Source organism: Peromyscus maniculatus, chromosome 4 (genome assembly GCF_049852395.1).
Source record: "Peromyscus maniculatus bairdii isolate BWxNUB_F1_BW_parent chromosome 4, HU_Pman_BW_mat_3.1, whole genome shotgun sequence".
Taxonomy (NCBI): Eukaryota; Metazoa; Chordata; class Mammalia; order Rodentia; family Cricetidae; genus Peromyscus; species Peromyscus maniculatus.
In genome coordinates, this window is record NC_134855.1 from 47103134 (window position 1) to 47123559 (window position 20426).

Sequence of the window (20426 nt, forward strand, 5' to 3'; positions counted from 1 at the left end):
ACGGGGGCACCAAACAGACGGACGGGAACTGTAACTGGACATCTGAGGCACAAATGCCCTTCCTAGCGCCCTTGCTTTAGATGGTTGTGTGAGATTGCGACCATTTCCAATCACTGGATGTTCTCTCCTTTGCCATGCACCAGTGCCAGTCAAGAGGGGAGTGCCTACACGGGAAGACCATGACTCAAAAGAAACCACCACCACAAAAAAGACTGTACCATTTAGATCCCTCTTGTGGAAATGAAGGCTAATTAAACATCTATCATCAGGTGAATAAGATAAGAAAATGAAAGCAGAATAGGGGGGCTTTCATGAAACTAGGAGAGATGTGGACACGACCTGAAACACAGCCTGTGTGTGCCCCGTCCCCTTCACATTTATCTATTTCTCTTCCTTTCGTATTCTTTGCTCCCCCACCCCCCGCCCACTCCTACCAACAAACACTGCTTTGACAAAATTTAAAAACCTTTTTGGCTTAGAAGGCCTAAGATACCTCCATCTGACTGTGTGAAAGCCTGCATGCTGAATGACCTCCATGCCCTGACCCTGCAGCACAATATCATTCTGTCAACAAACAGCATGTCCTGTCAATCAGAAACAATGAGCCCAGTCAATTGTTCCTGCAGGCCACAGAAACTCCACTGCCAGGTCAAGACTACCAGAGGCCAATGAATGATGGAAAGACACCAGATTCCATGTCAAGATTACTCCGTTTTATTCTTAATCAGCACATTCAATGTCGAAGAAGGCACCCAACACCTGAAGTTTCTGTAATGAGTCAGCCGTGCAGAGAGCGAAAGCAGGCAGAGGATTTGTTGAGTTGAAATGCTTGAGAGAGCAAACTAAAAAATTTCCCCTGAAATCTCAATTCGACTTAAGCAAGCATACATCTGGTTTCTTAACGTCCTGTATTTTGTGAACAAAGAGAAAAACAGTCATCTTTAAAACGAATATGAAAGAGTGTAGCCGGCCTTAGAACTCGGGGGTAAATCATGCATTCTTGAATCCTTGACAGGGAGGTCACAGAAAAGGCCCCTGCAGGTGGCAGGGGGCCTTCCAGTCACAAAGGCTCTCAAATGTAGACTTTTAGAGCTCATCTCTAAATGAGGTTGTCGGTAAGACTGTCCCCGAAAGAGAGTGGGGGTGGGGGGAGACTGAAGGATGTCCACTGGAATTTAAAACTGGTCCCTCACTGTTCGACCATGCTCCTTCTATTGTGCCTCAGACTGAATGTGTTTGGTAAACCCTAAAAACAACTGCCGGCACAGAAGAACGAGGAACTTCTGCACCACATCAGTCAGCAGGCTATGTGTAAAACTGAACAACTAAAAAAAAAAAAACTTGCCACGTCAGCTTTCCACTTCTCAACATAATAAAAAAGGAAGAGACCTGAGCCTCTGACATTTAAGAAGCTCTAGTAGACACAAGCCTCAGTTCAGAGCTACATATTGGAAAGACAGGAAATGTGCTATGTGGAAGAGGGGGAGAGGGGGAAAAAAGCCCAAGAACAGGTTGTGGGCAGCCCAGGACGGGGGCACACTGAAAAAGCAAATCACTCTTGCCGAAAAGACTTGACGGCTTATCAAGTTTCCACAGCAAGACAGCGGACACCCAACCCCCCCACCCCACCCCCTCACACCCCACTCCCCACCCACCCTTCCATGCCCCCGCCCCCACCTCGGCCACTTGTTTTGGGGATTGTGAAAGGAAAAAGGGAAAGCTGATGTAATACTGAGAATGTGGCTTCTGGTATTTCTCTTGGAATGCCTTTTCTACTGAGAGAAAAGGGAAATGCCCAGAGAAGGAAAAGCCTGGAAATGGGATTGGCAGCATGCTGGCAGCCAAGGGGGCAGAGCTGCCTGACGCTGGCCAAAGGGGCAGTCTCACCCCACAAATGAGCACCGCTCCCAGGAAAATGGAGTGCCACTCAGATGGATGGGGGGGGGGGGCAGGGGGCAGGGCTGATGGAGAAGTCTACCTGCCAGATGAGGATGACCCTGTGTACAGTTTAATCCTTGACTGCATCCCAATGCAACAAGAATAAACATAAGAAAGCATGTCAGTTTCAGAGACTATTTTATCTGCAAAATCTCTTGAAATTATTAGAAACATGGATAGATGTTTGTAGTAATTTAGATTTTTCTCAGTCTCAGGGTGATGGGCATGAACCATAGGGTTTCATGTAGCCCAGGCTGGCCTCAAACTCACTATATAAAGGTCAAGGATGACCTTTAACTCATGATCTTCCTGCCTCAGTTTCCCAAGTGCTAAGACAACAGGTGTCAGACTCACTTTATTTTAATGCTTAAGACTAAATATAGTCACTTAAGAGGGACAGGTAGGCCACAGGCACACCTTGGGACGTGGTGCTGATATTTAAAAACCTAAAATCGGATGTGTATGGGAGCACATAACCTATAATCTCAGAACTCAGTGGGCAGAGGCAAGAGGATGGATAAATAAATAGGAAACAGCTACATTACTTCAGATACCACAGGGACAATTTCCTCCGATTATTTTACTGAACATAAAAATTCAGCATTTGACAGCATGTAAACCCAACTCTCATAGTTCTCACTAACACTAAAATCATTTCAAGAACTCTAAGTTAGTGACCAGCAGGACAATTTTGCCTTCATACTGACTTGTCCTCAAGTTATTTAATTAAAAGCAAACATTTCCAAGTTCAATTTGCAAATGTATCCAAGTGACCATCTGACTACAGATAGTTACGAAGATCAATTATATTCAATAGTTGTATACTTACATTCTAGCCCAATACTGATAGTAAAAACTGCTTGTAACTTCATTTGATTTATCCAAATTCAGCATTTTTTAATAAATTGGAATAAAATTTTAGAATTTTCAGAAGAAATAAATACTTTCCTAAAACAAAGTGTGTGTGTGTGTGTGTGTGTGTGTGTGTGTGTGTGTGTGTGTGTGTGTGTATGGAGGTCAGAGGCTGAGTCTCTCCTTCCACCACTTGGTTTAGTAACTAACTGAACTCAGCAGCAAGCCCCCCCCCCCCCCCCCGGGCCTGATGAAGCCCTGGTCCCTTCCTTCAAGAGGTTTGCTTGTGCTGATTTTCAGTGTTTGAAAACCAGCCTGGCTCTATGCCCTCGCTTACGTTTATACCCATGTACAGGAATGGATTTGAAGGGCTAGGGAAAGGAGACCATGAGGGAGAGAAAGAGGTATTGTGGAGGGGTAGACATAAGACATTGTGACAAAGGAGGAAAAGAAACAGGTGAAGACGGTGGGCAAGAGTGCACTAAGGACTCAGGGAGATGGACAGAAGGAGAGTCAGCAGGAACAGATTTTGTCTGAAAACGCTGCACCACAACCCCACAGTACTCATGCTAACTTTAAAAAAAAAGGAAACCAGCACTGCCAGGGCCTCTAAATATTTCCCAAGGGAGCAGGCAACTCAGCGGGTGAATGGGGACATGTCACCTCCCCTCTCCAGCTTGTCACTCCGCCACAGCCTCGGGGCTGAAGCTGCCCCGGTGTCCCTCTGGCACACGCAGATGAACTACTTGGAGCTCCCAGCTGCCACTTACCAGTGCAGGTGCGGCTGTCGTTGACGTTGATGATGTGACTTGGGGGACAAAAACATTCTCCCCCGAATGGGGTCTGGTGGCACTGGTACTCACAGTTTAGTAAAGGGCAGTTGCCCATACCTAAACAGAGAGAAGGAAAGAAGCTCTTAAGTGGATAGACTATGACAAGACCACGTTGGCCTAATCACTTCCAGATGGAAACACCAAATGAGCAGCATGCAGTAGAGCGAGAAAACCAGCCTCCTTCCTGCAATATTATTTAGCAAATGCTTCCTTTGGGTTCCTTAAACCCCTTTTTATTTTAATGTTATAATGACTGTTATGTGTGGGCCTAAGTGGCTACTAGTGATTACTAGTACCATTCATGAAAAACTGGGTAATAAGCTTTGGCAGTGATAACTTGGCTGGCTTCAAACAGTAGGGTTTCAGGAGATGCGTTTTTTCTTTCTGTTATTGTCTATTTTCTATAACGATCACATATCATTTGTTTATTCTGAACTTTCATAATAAACCTTGCAAATTAAATGGAGGGGCATTTAGATATAAGAAGTGTTGTTTGTTGGCGGTGGGTGGCGGGCAGTGGGGGTGGGGGGCAGTGGTGGTCCTTGGAATTAGAATTACACGTGATTATCTGTGAAATCAACTGTGTTAGTGTCCAAATGATGAGATCAAGTTCAGAATTGTATTCCCCTCTGAGATGTGAGATGTTTTCAGAATAGATGGGCTAATTGGAGGAAGGAGATAAAAAGGGTGTGGTGGCATACTACATAGTCAGTTCAGTTTTAGCACTGGAAAATAGTACCTATCCTAAGAACCAAGAGAAGAGAGCCAAACACACACATTCTAGGAACCAGAAGTATAAGGCAAAACTATCAAATGTATGAACCAGAACAGAGGACAGAGTTCAGTGGGTAGGGCATTTGTATCACACTAAGCCCTAGTATTGCACAAAATAAAAATCTCCCATGCATTAGAGTCATCATAATTGTTATTCAAACAATTTTCCCTGTTGTCATGTACTTTCATTCCATTCTGGACTCAGCCAAGCATGACACTTGCAGAAATTTAAAAATGCTTGAATGCTGGGGCTTACTCTTTCCACCATTGTCCAAGCAAGCCTGGCTTTGTAAAAGCAAGAACCACCATGAGAAATAATAACTGTTTGTCCCTGGGGCAGCCGGTGTCAACTGACAGCATTGGCATTCGAGAATCTGCTCTAAAAACATGCCGGATACAGTTCCCGCACTCACTACAGTGTCTTCCAATCGTGGTGTTGTTTTCATCCTCTCCATCTGGGCAGTCTGGAACTCCATCACAAACTTTATCAATTGAGATACATCGTCCAGACCCTGGGCAAGCCCATTCTCTTGGGTAACATGTATGATAACGGTGATCACTTTCTGAAAGGCAAGAAAGGAGAGTTATAGACCACCCCAGGTAGGGATTATGCCATTCCTAATGACCCGTGGTTAAAAGAAGACATGGGCCGGGTGAGAAACAAAAATCCAGACAAGGTATCTGTTGCAGCAGAGTCCACCACCAGCCTTTTCCTGATATCCTCTAGGGTCACATAACTTCTTTTGAATGAGGCAGCCAACAAACATTGATCATCAAAGGAAAATGACAACTCAAAAATGGGAAGGCCACCCTCTGGAACACAGAAACAGAAAACGAGTAGATGCTTCCAGAAACCTGGCGAATGTCAGATAACTGAGAACTGTGGGAGGGACCGCTGGTGACCGCAGCACACTGAATACCAGGGGCGATTTCCGTCTCAAATGACAGTTTATGGGAAGCTGCCTGAACCTGCCCATCCTGAATTCCATTCCAATGTTCCCAGCACAGCCCATCCTTCAGTGACTCAAAAATAGAAGCTCACATGTTACCACAGGCCTAAGGCATTTTTAAAGGCTCTAAAGTTTAAAACAAATTACATTTTCCCTCCTTCCCTGGCTTATTACTTGTGCATCAGTAAGACAAGTAGTCTTGAAGGGAAAACAAAAGTGGTCTGGAGAGATGGCTCAGTGGTTAAGAGCACTGGTTGCTCTTCTAGAGGTCCTGAGTTCAATTCCCAGCAACTGCATGGTGGCTCAGATCCATCTGTAATGAGATCTGGTACCTCATATACATAAGGTAAATCTTTATATACATAAAATAAATCTTAAAGAAAAGAAAGGCATAAATCTCAAAGAAAATAAAGGCATAAAGAAGGACAAGAACTGTCCTGCCTGCTTTTCCTTAGAGATGGGAAGGAGAGGATTATGATTCTTGATGGGACTCATGTCTAGTCCTTACCACATCCATCTTCATCACCAGAATCTTGGCAGTCATCATCTCCATCACAGACCCAGTTCTGATTAATGCACTGGCCGTTGGAGCAAGTGAACTGGTGGCCTCCGCATGTGTCATAGGCTGAAAGAGAGCAACAGAGCGCTACAAAGGCACAGTCCCTGGGGAAAATCAAAGTGCTCGTCCACTGCCTGCATTCAGCTCCCAGAAACTGATGCTTCTACATCGGTTTGAGCCTTAATAGCTTGGGTGGGGGGAGGAAAGAAGAAGAAAAGGAGGCCAAAATAATAGCAGCTTTGCCTCCAGGAAATGAACTCAGGAGCTGGAGAACAGAGCTGTGCGGTGATCAAGATGCCATCCGTGCCAACACTCAGTGTTTACTGACTTTACCACAAGCATTGACTCTCATCTACACTGTCGGAGTCACCCGTCCCACGGTGCCTAACTCTCTTTAATGCCCAGATTCCAAGGAGAAAATCATGCCTAACTCCCCAGAAAAGCAGGGAGATGGGGCACCAGCTGATCAAAGCAGGTGAGAGATTATTGTAAGTAGACAACCCCAGGAAGCAGGTGACTCGTAGGAGCTGGTAAAACGGCTATCATCATGTCTTCTTAGTTTACAATATTCCAAGAAAGGAACTTCGGAGTACAGCTAAGACACAGAGATGTTTGTTGGGTCAGAAAGATGCAGAGATAATGAAAGTCATTCACAACAAACATAGAAACTTTCCTGGACTTCTAACTTTAATGCAGTGGAAATTTCAAAACTGGAGCTAGAACCACTGTTAGGAGAAAGCTCCCTTTTCTCTCAAGATCGACTATCAACGTCAGAGTCCTGTGGCATGTTGTGACTTGCCACTCTGTCTCAAAGAATGTAAGGAAGAATGCAAACTGAGATCCCTGGAGGAACCCAGGTCAAGCAATACTAACAAGATTGCAGCAATAGTCTTTCCATTATCTTTTGGCTTCATCTGCCATCAGACTTCTTTGAGGGGAAAAATGCGGTCTGTTAGTGTATGGGAGAGGAAGAAGTACCCCTTGTCACATGACCCAGCCTGAGGAAACACCCTTACTGCAATTATGTTCGTCGCTGTTGTCTTCACAGTCATTGTCATGGTCACAGACATAGGCACGAAGGATGCACTCTCCACTGCCACATTCAAATTCCTTGTGTGAACACAGTGAAGCTGAGACACAGGGTTAAAAAGAGAAAGAAAGAAAGAGATAATTTCAATTGAATTGTCACCTTCTAATTTCACTGGAAGATTCTACCTCATGTTTTAAAAGTCACATATTAGGCAGTGGCCAATGGTACAACCAGTCCATGGGGAACTAAAAGGGCCTGATTTGTAGCTTCTGCCAAAATTCATGGTGCAAAAACTCCCAATGGTGGATGATTTCAAACAACGAGTTAATATGGATCCAGTAGACACAGGCTTGGGAAGAATTGTATGCATTTGTTTCTCTCGAGTCAGGATAAGCCAGCGTCAACTGACTACCACACACACCTCGAAGGCACGTGACTTACTGCAGTTAGCTTCATCTGAGGAGTCTCTGCAATCAATTTTCTGATCACACTTCTGACTCGTGTTATAACAGGCTCCATTGGCACAAGTGAGTTGATCACATGTTGGATAATCTGTTGTGAGAAAAAGAAATAACGAATCCTTTCAATGAACATTTCCTTCAGTTGGCTGCAATATGCTAGGCACTGGATGTGAGATGGCCCTGACCTCTTGGGACTAGTCAGGGAGGAACAAGTGTACTAATCAAACAAAGACACACACAGCAAATGATATACAAATGAGCAATCACCAAAACTTCACCATAGGAACATGTGGGAGCCAAGAGATAGCTCCCTAAAGATGTGTGTGTAACTTTTGAGATGAAAGCTGAAGAATTATAAAATGATTCAAAATGGAACTCCTTCCTATATAATACAAATTACATCCTAGGAAAACCCATGTACTGCTACATACACGCTGGAAAATGAAGGGCCATTTCTCTCACTGGAGGGGGGGGAAGAGAGCAAGTCTAGAGACCAGGAGACCTTGGCCAAGAGCAGAGAAAATAGCCAGTGACTATTTACTCAACCTGCTCATTTTCTGTCTACATATATGAATAATACCACACAGGGTAGACAGTCCTAAGGAAACAATGTCTAGAAACAGCTTTAAAAAACACTTTTGTGAGCCGGGAGGTGGTGGTGCACGCCTTTAATCCCAGCACTCGGGAGGCAGAGGCAGGTGGATCTCTGTGAGTTCGAGGCCAGCCTGGGCTACCAAGTGAGCCCCAGGAAAGGCGCAAAGCTACACAGAGAAACCCTGTCTCGAAAAACCAAAAAAAAAAAAGATTGTGGGGCGGGAGAGGGGAGAACAAGGGAATCCGTGGCCGATATGTAGAACTGAATTGTATTGTAAAATAAAAAAATAAATAAATAATGAATAAATAAGGGGAAGTGAAACTTGCAAAAAGACTGCCCTATAAAAGCAGCTTCTAATATCTTGGAATAAAAAGAAACTATGTACTTCATTTAAAAAGACCTGAGTCATGTAAATATAATGCACTGAAGCATGAAGGAAAAAAAAAAAAAGCACGCTTGTTCCTCAAGCACATATCATTGTCATAGCTTGGTGTCCATGGAGACTGGCTCCAGGATCATACTGTGAGTATCAAAACCCAAAGAGTCCTGAGTCCCTTACATAAAATAGTGCCGATTTGTGCATAATCTGCATCCATCCTCCCGCACATCTCATATGTCTTTAGATGGCTTGTGACTCCTCATATAATGAAAATGCCTGCAAATGCTTGTCACGCTGTGTTATTCAGACAGTAGTAACAAAGGGAAAGTCGCTACCTTAGTGCAGATGTCTTCAACCTTGAAGTTGCCGAATAAACAAATGTGACTGAAGAGTTGCTACAATACATACATATAGACATACACACACATGCATGCATAACATGCACATACATACGTAAACACATGCATATATACACACATACATACATATACACACATATGCATACATATAGATCTATCTACACAGTCACATCAATATTAACTAGATGCTTAACCTAGATTTCTGGGTCATAGAAGAAAATCAATGCCCAATGCAGGAGTGGCAGGCTGTCTGTCTGCCCTGTATGTCCTTTACATAATGACACTCTTGAGCTCATGGATCCTGCCTTACTTATTTTAGAGTCAAGAATTGAAACACCACTCAGTGTATTAAAAAAGAAAAAAAAATGTTCACTACTACCAGGGATGGTAGCTCAGAACTGTGACTCCAGGAAACCGAGGCAAGAGGGTTATTTTTTTAAGTTTGAGGAAAGAAAGCCTGGACTACATAGTAAGTTCCAGGCCAGCCAGAGACACAGAGTGAAACTCTGCTTAAAAAAAAAAAAAACAACTGGGCGGTGGTGGCGCACGCCTTTAATCCCAGCACTTGGGAGGCAGAGGCAGGTGGATCTTTGTGAGTTCGAGGCCAGCCAGGGCTACAGAGTGAGTTCCAGGAAAGGCGCAAAGCTACACAGAGAAACCCTGTCTCAAAAAACAAAAACAAAAACAAAAAAAAAAAGAAAGAGGAAAGTGAGGAAGACAGGGAAGATGAGGAGGAAGGAGAAACAGGAGGAGGAGGAAGGAGAAAGAACTGGTCAATATTGCTATTGAGTTTCCTATCCCAGGTAGGCATCTTAGTTACATGACTTTTTTTGAATGTCTGCTTTGCTTTGTTACTTTTCTTTCATTTTGTGACAGCGTCTTGCTATGTAGCCCAAGCTAGCTTGGAATTCACTGTGTAGATCAGGCTGGCCTCAACTCATGATCCCCCTGTTTCAGCTCTCCTAGGGTTGGGATTACAGGTGTGGGGCACCACATCTTATGTGACATTCTGTATGTCCTTCACACAAGTGTGCTCTCCTCCTGAGTCCGATTATCTTTCTCACTGAGGATTATTTTCCTTGTGATTCTCAAGTTGTTTTCCGACTTATTTTTAACCAAGGAAAAGGCAAGTTTCAAAGTGAGATAGGTAGCACATCCTTACCTTGAAGCTAAAACTATGTATGCTGAAGAACCCAACTTGAGATTTTACACACATGGTCCCAAAGTCTTTTCAAGCAAAAGCTGTGTACAGAATCCTTGCTAAGCTAAATTCACCTTGTCCTGATGTTAAAAATAAGATCAAATAATATTTTTTTCCCAGTTTTCTATAGTAAAAGGCTTATCCTAATTCCTTTCAGATTCCAGAGCTAGGCCAGCAACTGTTCTTCCATATCTGAGTTTTCAAAGTTGCACACAGTCACTAATCACATGACTTCAACAGAAGGGTCTTTTCCAGGGCCCTTAGTTGCTGCAACATGAAAGTGTCCTAGGTGTCGGGAGCTCACTGAGGGGAATGATCTTGCCCTTCCCACTTTATATGGGAAATGGACAGCCACAGGGGATGGACGGCCACAGGGATGCTTCTGGTACTCTGGGAAAGAAAGGGTATGTGATCTGAAACCTTTGGAGGCACAGAAGATTTCCCCACACAACAGGTGTCTTGGTGGCAGCCATGAGTGCCCTGCAGCTGTGCAAGGGACATCCCCAGGGCCCAAGAGTCTGAAGGACCCAGAAACTCTAACGAAGGGTGGTTCAGTGTTGTTACCAAAAAAAAAATATTGGTGGACCAAAGGTCAAAGTGCACACGACTCAGCATGTGATCATGTCTGGTACACAATAACTAAGTGTTCGCTCTAAACAGTATTCTTAAAAAAAAAAAAAAAAACAGTAAAAAGAAGTTGAAGAACACATAGACCCTTATCTAAGAGAATGAGAAGGAAGCAATGAATGGGGTCGGTTGTCAGATGTCACCATCTGCTTGCTCTCTGCGACCTTCTACTTCCGAAAACTGAATTCATAAGATCAAACATCAAAAACAAAACAGGCTAACTACAACTTTAAATGTGTTCAGAACTTTATTTTACGATAGCCCAAAACTGAGTTCACACTTAAACTGCTGTTTTCCTTTCATGATGGGGATGCTGTGGTTTGCAAAAGTGCCTTTTAATGGGCCACACTGTTTATTAATTCTGCCTCCCAGAGATGTCAATGGCCAGGTGAGGGCCTCACTCAAATCCCTCACCCTTTACCCCACCACCACCATGTGCCAGAGAGTTCCAGGAGTCAACACATTATCTAGCCTTCTGAGTGCAGCATCCAGCCCAAAGCCAGCTCTCTGCCAGCGCTCTGGCCAGATAAGCCTCCTGTCAGAGGGAAAATTTATTTGGGTTTGGACTGTGGCTACCACATTTAAGGTGATTGTTATGGCTAGGAAGGATCTGGAATCAATGTGCTGGGCAAGGCCCTTGTTTTCTCCAACCATAAAACTTAAAGGAGATTTTAATCAGTATCCCCTGACAAGGCCCTTTCCCCCGAAGCTAACAGGGCCGGATCAGGGTGGTATCAGGATGGCCAGAGGTCAGCGCTCCGAATGAAGAACAAACAGCTATTTTTGTCTCCACCTAAGATGATAATGAATCAAACAAAGGAGGACAACGCCCAACCACAAGGCCTGTACACCTTCTGGTCTGTGTGTAGATAACTTGAGGTATAATCCCCCTATGGATATCCACCCATAAGAAACAGGTCCAAATTTCCCTTGCTAAAAATGCCAAAAATGATAAGGAATTTCAAGCTAAGCCATGAACGGGAAGCCATAATTTGAGAGTTTATATATTGGCAAACCTACACCTAACCTTACACACCATGGAGCAAAGTCACCCAGTGACCACGGTGTCTTGCAAAATTGTCAAGCCGAGAAAGCACAATGCAAGGAACCAACTCCTGAGAGCACTGGCTTCTTTCTGGACCTTGTTGACAGGAAAGACTCACGAGGACCAGTTAATTAAGACAAAAATGTCACCCTGCTCCTTCCTCTTTTCCTGTCCCAATGGAGTGACTTGTTCCCCACAGATTGACGTGCCACAAAACATACACACGTTGTTCTCCCCTTAAGTGGTTTGGTTTTTGTGCAAGAAGCTTTCATGCTATAGTTACATAATCAAGAAGGTCCAGACACGATGGTACCAGATCTAGGGAGCCAGCCCGTCTACTTAGTGAGATATGGGACTGCTAGGACTATCCAGAGACTGTCTCAAAACCAAACCAATCAAGAGAGAAGCCATCTGAATACAGTAGAGGGTCTGAACCTCTAAGATTGGAATCATTCGCCCCAGAAGACACAGCTCTAAGATAATAGTCTTCATTAGCCTATGAATACTGTAAGAACATAGACAAGAAGGCACAGGCCTTCAGTCTCAGGATCTGAGAGGCGAGGCAGGTGGGGGAGTTGAGGCCAGCCTGAGCCACATAGTGAATTCCAGGCCAGCCAAGACACAAAGAGCCTGTGGGGAGGGAGGGAGGGAGGGAGGGAGGGAGGGAGGGAGGGAGGGAAGGAAGGAGGGGGAATAAATGGGGGAGGAGGGGGGAGACTGAGAGAAAGGAGAAGATAGAAAGAAAACCAAGTAACTCGAGGCAGTGAGATTCTTTCTCTTAACTTCCCATCTACTTTAGGAAGCTTGGAAAGTTGAGGCCATCTCCACAGTCCAGTCTCATAGCGTATTCTACAAAGATGCCAATTTGGTATGTAAAGTCCCCAATTCCAACCTAGCATCTGTGTGCACTGGCCTGGGATGAGACTCAGACTGTGCCTGAGACTGCCCAGAGAGCTACTTCAGCCCTCCTTCCACCTGCACAGGTACATACAAACTGGCCACATACACTCCAATACAAGAGTCAACAGTGCAAAGACTGCCAAAGTACAAAAACTACCCTGTGTTACACACATTTCTGTGCACACACTTATAACATATACCACATTTAGTGGCACTGTTCCCATATAGAAGGACTTGTGGAGCCATGTGGTGTCAGCACCTTGGTCCTATCTATTCCTGTCTCATCCTCATGATTAGTCCCGGTAGCCAGCTGCACCTCCGAATCGTGAAACTGCACTCCACAATCCAAGAGTGTGGTTTAGCCCCGCTGCTGGGAGCCCAAGTCAGTATGTGGACCCGGTAGTCCACAGAGCGCTGCCTTCATCTCGGTCTTCTATTCTTTTCCTTTCCATCTACCCCGTGCGATCCTACTCAACATTTAAATACTGAAATCCACCTTCTTAGGTCTGAGTTTAAACAAAAAACAAATGCAGTGCCATGCACCTGCAACCCCAGCACTCAGGAGACTTGGGCAGGGGACCTTGAGCATGAGGACAGCTTAGACTATGTAACAAGACCCTGTTGGGGGCCGGGGGGAAAGAATGACAAGTAAAATCAAAATTCTTACAGCCTTTCAATTGTGTCAGGCTATCATGAATATAGACATAATGTACTCATACAGCTGGCCATGGCGGCACATGCCTGTAACTCCATTACTCTGAAAGAGATCTGTACAATGCATTCTAGGCTACATAGAAAACTGATGTCTCAAAAACCCAAACTAATATAAAAAAAAATTACTGTTACTTTATACCACAAATATCAAGGCACTGTAGATGGAGCTATGTAATAAAACTCCTAATCTTGTGGAATTCTCATCCTGTTTGAGGGGATGGAATAACAGACAACATAAATGCTATCCAGAATATTACAAAACAATAACTCAAGAACCGTTATGTATATAACAAAATGTTGGTGGCTGCGGACACTGACAAGAATCCTCCCGAAGTTGGATCTTTTGCAGGCCAGCAGGGCTATATAGTGATAGCATATCTCAAAAGGGGGGGGGGGGGGCAGGAGTCCTTAAGGACAACTGTGTGTGGCTTTGTTGTGACACAGATAGAGGATTTGGGCAACAACTAACTGTGATCTTAAAATTGTTATAAAGGCGGGAGATATTTATAAAGTTTTTGTTTGATGGAGACTAAATTTAAAAGATTTTTTCCAGCCAGGCGGTGGTGGCGCACGCCTTTAATCCCAGCACTCGGGAGGCAGAGCCAGGCGGATCTCTGTGAGTTCGAGGCCAACCTGGGCTACCAAGTGAGTTCCAGGAAAGGCGCAAAGCTACACAGAGAAACCCTGTCTCGAAAAACAAAAAAAAAAAAAAAAAAAAAGATTTTTTTCCCCTTCTTTTTCCTCAAATTTCAGGACCCAGAATCCTGGCTCGGTGTGAGAACGCTAAGCAGGTACAACTGTACTGGGATATGTGTGCCAGGGTCACTTGAACAAGGCTCACTGGGCATCGGGTTGTGAACAGAGGCTGCAAGACAGTGTGTTCTTCCTGAGAGCCCTCACAGTCCAGCGTGACTTCAACTGTCTTCCTGACCCCTTCCAACTGCGGCCTCAGTTGGAGTTTCCGCAGTTAGGCATATAAAGAAAAAGTGTTTAAATTCTGAAAAGAAAGTCAATAGAAATGAACCATCAGGAACCAAGCAGGCGCGGTTGAGGGCAGACCAAATACCTCCGCTGACCAGCAAGAAAGCCTCCATTGTAACAGGGATTTTACCCTTTCTTTAGCATTCCTAAATCACAAAGAGAGGGCTGCAAACCCACGATAATTAGCGATAGTTTTACTCGCACCAGAATCATTCCTATCTGGCGCTCAATAAAATGAAATAATCTTTTTCACTTCCCTGAAAATGGCCACTATTTTCGAGCAGCCGAAAGTCACTGCGGTATATTAAATGAATGACCCATAATTGGGGCATTGTTCTGATGTTTATCTAAGACTCTGCATGAGTGGTTTTGCTTGATGCTAATCCCATTACAAGTAAAATGGACTGCAGTTTTCAGTCTTTCTGTTCCTTTAAAAGAAGAAATGGACAAGCTGTTTAATATCAGGTGCCATTTTACAGATGACCAGATTGAGTAATAAAGTAACTGGAGGGGAGGGGTGGGGGGGGGTGATCCTGTACTATACCTATTTCAAAGCTTTTAACTTAGGTAGAAATACTCCTCAAGGTGTAGAATAACCAACAGTACATGAAAACACAGCAGGCAAAAAGGCCAGATGCATTAAGCATCTCTTATGTCATAGGAAATTTATGTGAGGGGTGGCGCAGGAGGCCTGGCCTCAGACTCGGGAGTCCGCCTGCCTCGCTCAGCCTCCCAAGTTCTGGGATTACAAACATGCGTCACCAATGCCTATCTCACACTTTGAGGTCATAGATGATCCATTTATTGGGCCCTTAATCCTTCTGCCTTTCTACCATCCATTCTCTACCTCCTCCCCCGCCATCTCCACCTCCCTAAGAAGACTCCAGCACATCATTCTTTGTTCTGGAAAGGAATTCCTGGAATGGACACAAGGTGTTCTCTCTTGGAGGGCAATGTCTTGGCTTTAGAAACTTGAAAGAGTGGGGATCATAACATAGAGGTCTGGTCTCACTGGCAGAGCTACAAATAATAGAGCCAAGCTTCTTGGTCTTCAAATATTAGGGAAATAAATTATCTGGAGTTTTTCTACTTCATCCATTGTTGTCTGAGTTATCTCTAAGTATCTGACAGATTATGACCCATTTCTGATACAACCTTATCTCTGAGAAAAGGGAAATGTATGTCATAATCATAATCTTGTTTTGTGTTTGTCCACAAGCAATGACTTCTGGGCAGAATAATTACAGAAGCAAGAGAAAAATGTGCCTGCCTTCTGGTTAAGTCTCACTTAACCCTTGACCACACAGGAACACTAAAGCTGCTGCATGTCCAAGCTGATGCTTAAAACAGCTAAGCATCACTGATGACATGGATCTCAGCAAAGATTATCACTACCCACTAACACAGACAGCTTGGCACAGCACGCTGTACAGAGGATTGTTGCTTTGATGCGACATCCCCTTCTAGAAGGTCCATACATCTGTTCTGCCTGAGCCATTTGCAGCCGGAGCAGCAAGAGGGTGGTCTTGCTCCCGAAGACCTTTGACAATGTCTGAAGACACTGAGTTGTCACAATGAGCATGTGCTACTTACTGGCATCTAGTAGACAGACATACCCTACAATACACAGAGGAGTCTTGAATTCCCAGATGCCATTGGTGCCAGAGTGACAACTTTAGATCTAGCTAATTTCCAGGAGATCCAGGAGACAGAAAAAAAAAAAAAAAAAAAAACATGAAGGACAAAGAATGCAACCAACAGAATCCAGACTGGAAAATTCTAAAACTACTGACATGACTTCCCATCCTCTTCCTCCTCCTCCCCTCCCCTTCTCCCACCCCATCCTCCTTTCGAGCTTTTGTTTGTTTGTTTGTTTATGTGTATGAGCATTTGCCTGAACTTTAAAATAAGACTTCCACAGTAAAAAGCCATAAAGAATAACTTGTAAAATACAATCTACTAGTATGCTAGCACATGCTTTTAATCCCAGTACTCACAAGGCAGAGGCAGTGAGACCTGGACATTGCAAAACTCCTTAAATAAAGATTTTCTTAAGGCCTTACGTGCACTGAAGAGAACCTGACATGTCTCATTCCAGAGGCAAGGATCTAGACTAGGAATTGCTCTCCTCACCTTACCAAGCACTTGCACTGAAAGAACATCTGTATTTCAAAGAGTGTTTCAGGTCTGGTGGGATGGCTCAGTAAATAAAGTCACTGGTCACCAGGCCAAAGACTTGAGTTCAATCCCCAGAACCCACATGGGGAGCCTCATGTGCATGTAAATGTATGTGTGTATACACACACACTTAATTAATTGATCTAAAAGCTCAGTCCCTTCCTCTTCTCTTTCTCACTGTGGCTACTTGCATGCTCTCATCCCACCCAGCTTTTTCCAAAAGATCCAAAGCAAGTTGTACTAGCAACATTGGCCTTGGCTGGAGTTTACTCACATGGAAACACTCCAAAGACTGCCTCGTCTGCCTTTTCCTCTCTCAAAGTAGCATTCCTTCAGCCTCAGTACATTTGGAATAAAGCTTCATTTTTACACATTTGTAAATAAGGGATAAAGAAAGACACAGCCTGTGGTCTGGTGGTACAAGCTTCTGGTGTTCTCTTTGTGAATGATGGGCCTTCCCTCCTTCTGGTAGTGGCCAGACTCTGAGCATGGCAGTCTATACCCTTTGGCGTTTTAGTTCCTATATTTGCAAGAAAGTATGATGCCTGACCTGCTGTCCTAGTACTGGAATTTATAATGCTCTGAAATCACAGAGTGCATAATATACCATTTACCACCGTTGTGTGGTGGTAAAGAACCTAATGTTTGCTTCACAAAGTAGCAATTCCTTGATTCATGAACACACACACACACACACACACACACACACACACACACACACACACCCTACCAATTCTAAAATAACCAGTGTCCGGTCAATTATCTGCATAACGTCCAAAATGAAAGGAAACAGAAATGGCATTCCTGGTCCTCAAGCCTCCAGGATCGGGTTACAGAGGCGCACCACCACACCTGGCGTATGCACGGCTGGAGATCCACTCCAGGTCATGATGCATGCCAGGCAAACAGTCAGCCAACCGAGTTACATCCCCAGCCCAAACGTCTGTGTTCCCATATAGGGTCTCACTGTGTAACCCTGGCCAGCCTAGAACTTGCTATGGTGACTTGGTGGCCGGCCTGCTTGCCTCTACTCCCGATCACACTCAGCCCCTGACAGCTCTATATAAATTTCAAGGGAAACAGATTCCTCTTTGCTTATTTCATAGTACACAATACAGCAGTTTCTATTTTGACAGTTATTATTTATACATTATACAGAGAATACTGATTTATATGCCTTACTTTGTGGTAAACAGTTACAAACTAATCTAACATTATAGAGAAATACATTTTCAAAACATAACTATTTTCCAGAGTAATCTGGAATATAGTCAACCAAAAGGAGAAAAATTGAGAAATTTTACCTAGAAACATAATCAAAGCAATGTAATAAAGCCATAGTTTTTTTTGTTTTTTGTTTTTTTTTCCAAAATGAATTTTGTGCTCTATTAGTCAATAAGGTATGGGAATTCTGTTAATCTTTAAAGTTTCTTACTTCAAAAACTTGACATGCTGAGTAAGGCAGGACAGAGTGTCTTAAAAATAGGCTTGCTATCAGACCATCACCCCTAATCCACAAAAGAATCTGCCAGGAGATTTCAACAACAAGAGGCGTATTGTGGGCATTTCTGTCCATCAACAAATCTAGCAAGTTGATTAAAATGCCAGAGGCGAAACTAAACACTGTGCAGAGGCTGGGGCGGACTCACGGCAGTTTCTCTCGTCAGAGCCGTCGGAGCAGTCATTGACGTGGTCACACCTGTATTCGCTCGGAACACACTGACCGTTGGAGCATGTCATCTGCTGACTTGAGCATGTGGTCCCAGCTGGGGAGAAGAAAAGAGAACATTATTACCAAATGCAGGCTGGCCCATTGATGATTGCCAAGCGTGAATGATGATAGGTAAGGAAAGAAACAAGCAGAGAACACACAGTGGATGCACACTTCACAGTGACGATGTGTAAAAGCAAAGGCCTTACACTGTGAAGTGCAGACAGTTCTGTTAGTTAACATGTGGTGAGTGCAATATGCATTTAAAAGGTATATGACAGAGGGCAAATAAGATATGGGCATTAAGCAAAGACAGGTAAGTACAGGGATAGAATGATACTTCAGTGGTTAAGAGCACTTGTTGCTCTTGGGGAGGACCCAGGATCAATTCCCAACACCCACATCATAGCTCACAACCACCAATGATCCTGTTCCACAAGATCCATCACCCTCTTCTGGCCTCCTCAGGCTCCTACAGGCACACAGCGCACATAAATTCAGGTAAACACACACACACACACACACACACACACACACACACACACACACACACACACAATTAAATTAATGAATACATAAACAAATCTTTAAAAAGGCAAACGACAGGTGTGGCTCACAGACACACAGGGATTGCGCCATTAGTGTCACAGGAAGGAGTGGTGGTATATACCTATACCTCCAGAACCGAGAAGGCAAGGTAGACAGAGAGGCAAGAGGGTCAGAGTTCCAGGCCAGCCTCGGCTACTTCACAGGGAGAGGGAATGGCAATAACACCTTCCTCTCATACAGAAGAAGAGACTGAGACACTTTACACACACAGCTGGGGGCAAATAAATAACTGACCCAGATGAACAAAAGACCAGCAGGGAGCACCCAGGCCACATGCTGAGAAGGCTGGGACATGGAAGCGGAAAGCATCAGTATCTTCACGGAGGCCACTGAAAATCATATCGTGGCTGGCAAACAGTTAATTGGATATTTAGCTTCGTTATTTTTTTAGACAGGATCTCACTCTGTCACCATGGTTGACCTGGAACTCATTACTTAGCTCAAATGGCCTCAAATTCAGGCCCCCAGTCTAAGCGGGCCTTTGCAACAGGGTCAGGCTACACCTCACTCACTCAGCACTCAGATAAAAAGCACTCTGTGAATGGGAAAGTAGCACTAAGCCTTAGAAAGGTACCGAGGCCTATCAGCCAGGGACTCGTGACCAAGCATGAGCAGTGAAGGAAGGAGAGAGGAGAACCAATAGGGACTCTGATCTCTTTTTACGCCTGTTGACGGCAGCTCTCCTGTAAAAATCTATTTCCATAAAGGGCAGGCAGAAGATCTGGCACCTAAGCATAGACTTGAGTTATCAGCCCACAGAGCTAAGAGTGGCAGGACCATCCTGAAATGGGGCTCACTCACTGTTACTATTTTAATTTTGCCTGTACTCCAAATTAAAGCCTGGGAAGCTAACCAGTTCCAAGCCTCAGGGGGTCTAACTCTGTAGTTAGCCACATCGTGTATGACCCAGCCTCTGAATGAGATTACCAGACAGTTTAAGAATCTTCCCAGCCCAGTGTTGAAGAATTGGTATCACCTGTCTCTAAGAGGCTAGACTTCAAATGTCAAAGAACCAGAAGAAAACCCCGGCATCAACACTTACGGCAATTCTGACGTTCATCCGCGCCATCTGAACAGTCCTGGTCCTGGTCACACACCCAGGAGTGGGGGATGCAGGTCTGCTCAGCAGGACACAGGAAAAAGCCGGATCTGCAGGTCCGGGGAGCTGAAACAAAACAAGCGGGGTGTATGCTGGCAGACCTCTGCCCCACAGTACAGCAGCAGTGCCTGAAGAGAACCTTGTCAACTCTCACTCCACACAGTTGAGAGTAATTAGTCCGTGCCCGAGTTCACTGTCACATCATCCATGGCATCCAAACAGGTGATCCCAAACAATGTATACAGAGGATAAAAGCAAACACACACACACACACACACACACACACACACACACACACACACACACAGATCTAAGGCAAAATTATCAAAATCCTATTTATGTTAAAAAAATTTTTTTGTTTTTGTTACATTTCTAACATCCAATAATAGTAAAGTGTCATAATAAATGGAAAATACGTGAAATGTGAAGAGAGAACCAAGAGTGAAATAATTATTCCCACATTTACTTGTTTTAGGAATTTGTGACTTCTGAGTCTTAATGTATGCATCCTAAAAACAAAGTAAATGACATGTGTCTAAGAGCCATGTGATGTTGGCTGTCATTGTCACAGGCACGGTGGATGTTGTCATAGGGTGCCACTGTCCATGTTTGCTTACATCCTAGACTAACC

General features: G+C 44.2%; 1 protein-coding gene across 1 annotated transcript in view; it reads right to left on the bottom strand.

The window, feature by feature from the left end:
- Positions 1-20426, bottom strand: part of Lrp2 (LDL receptor related protein 2) — a 151889-nt gene that overhangs the window by 98579 nt on the left and 32884 nt on the right. The window contains exons 3-9 of the mRNA XM_015987614.3: positions 19739-19861; positions 18026-18142; positions 7378-7488; positions 6923-7036; positions 5856-5972; positions 4811-4960; positions 3561-3680 (exon numbers count right to left, since the gene is read on the bottom strand). Coding sequence (XP_015843100.1) covers positions 3561-3680; positions 4811-4960; positions 5856-5972; positions 6923-7036; positions 7378-7488; positions 18026-18142; positions 19739-19861 — 852 coding nt within the window. The remainder of the gene's footprint in view (positions 1-3560; positions 3681-4810; positions 4961-5855; positions 5973-6922; positions 7037-7377; positions 7489-18025; positions 18143-19738; positions 19862-20426) is intronic.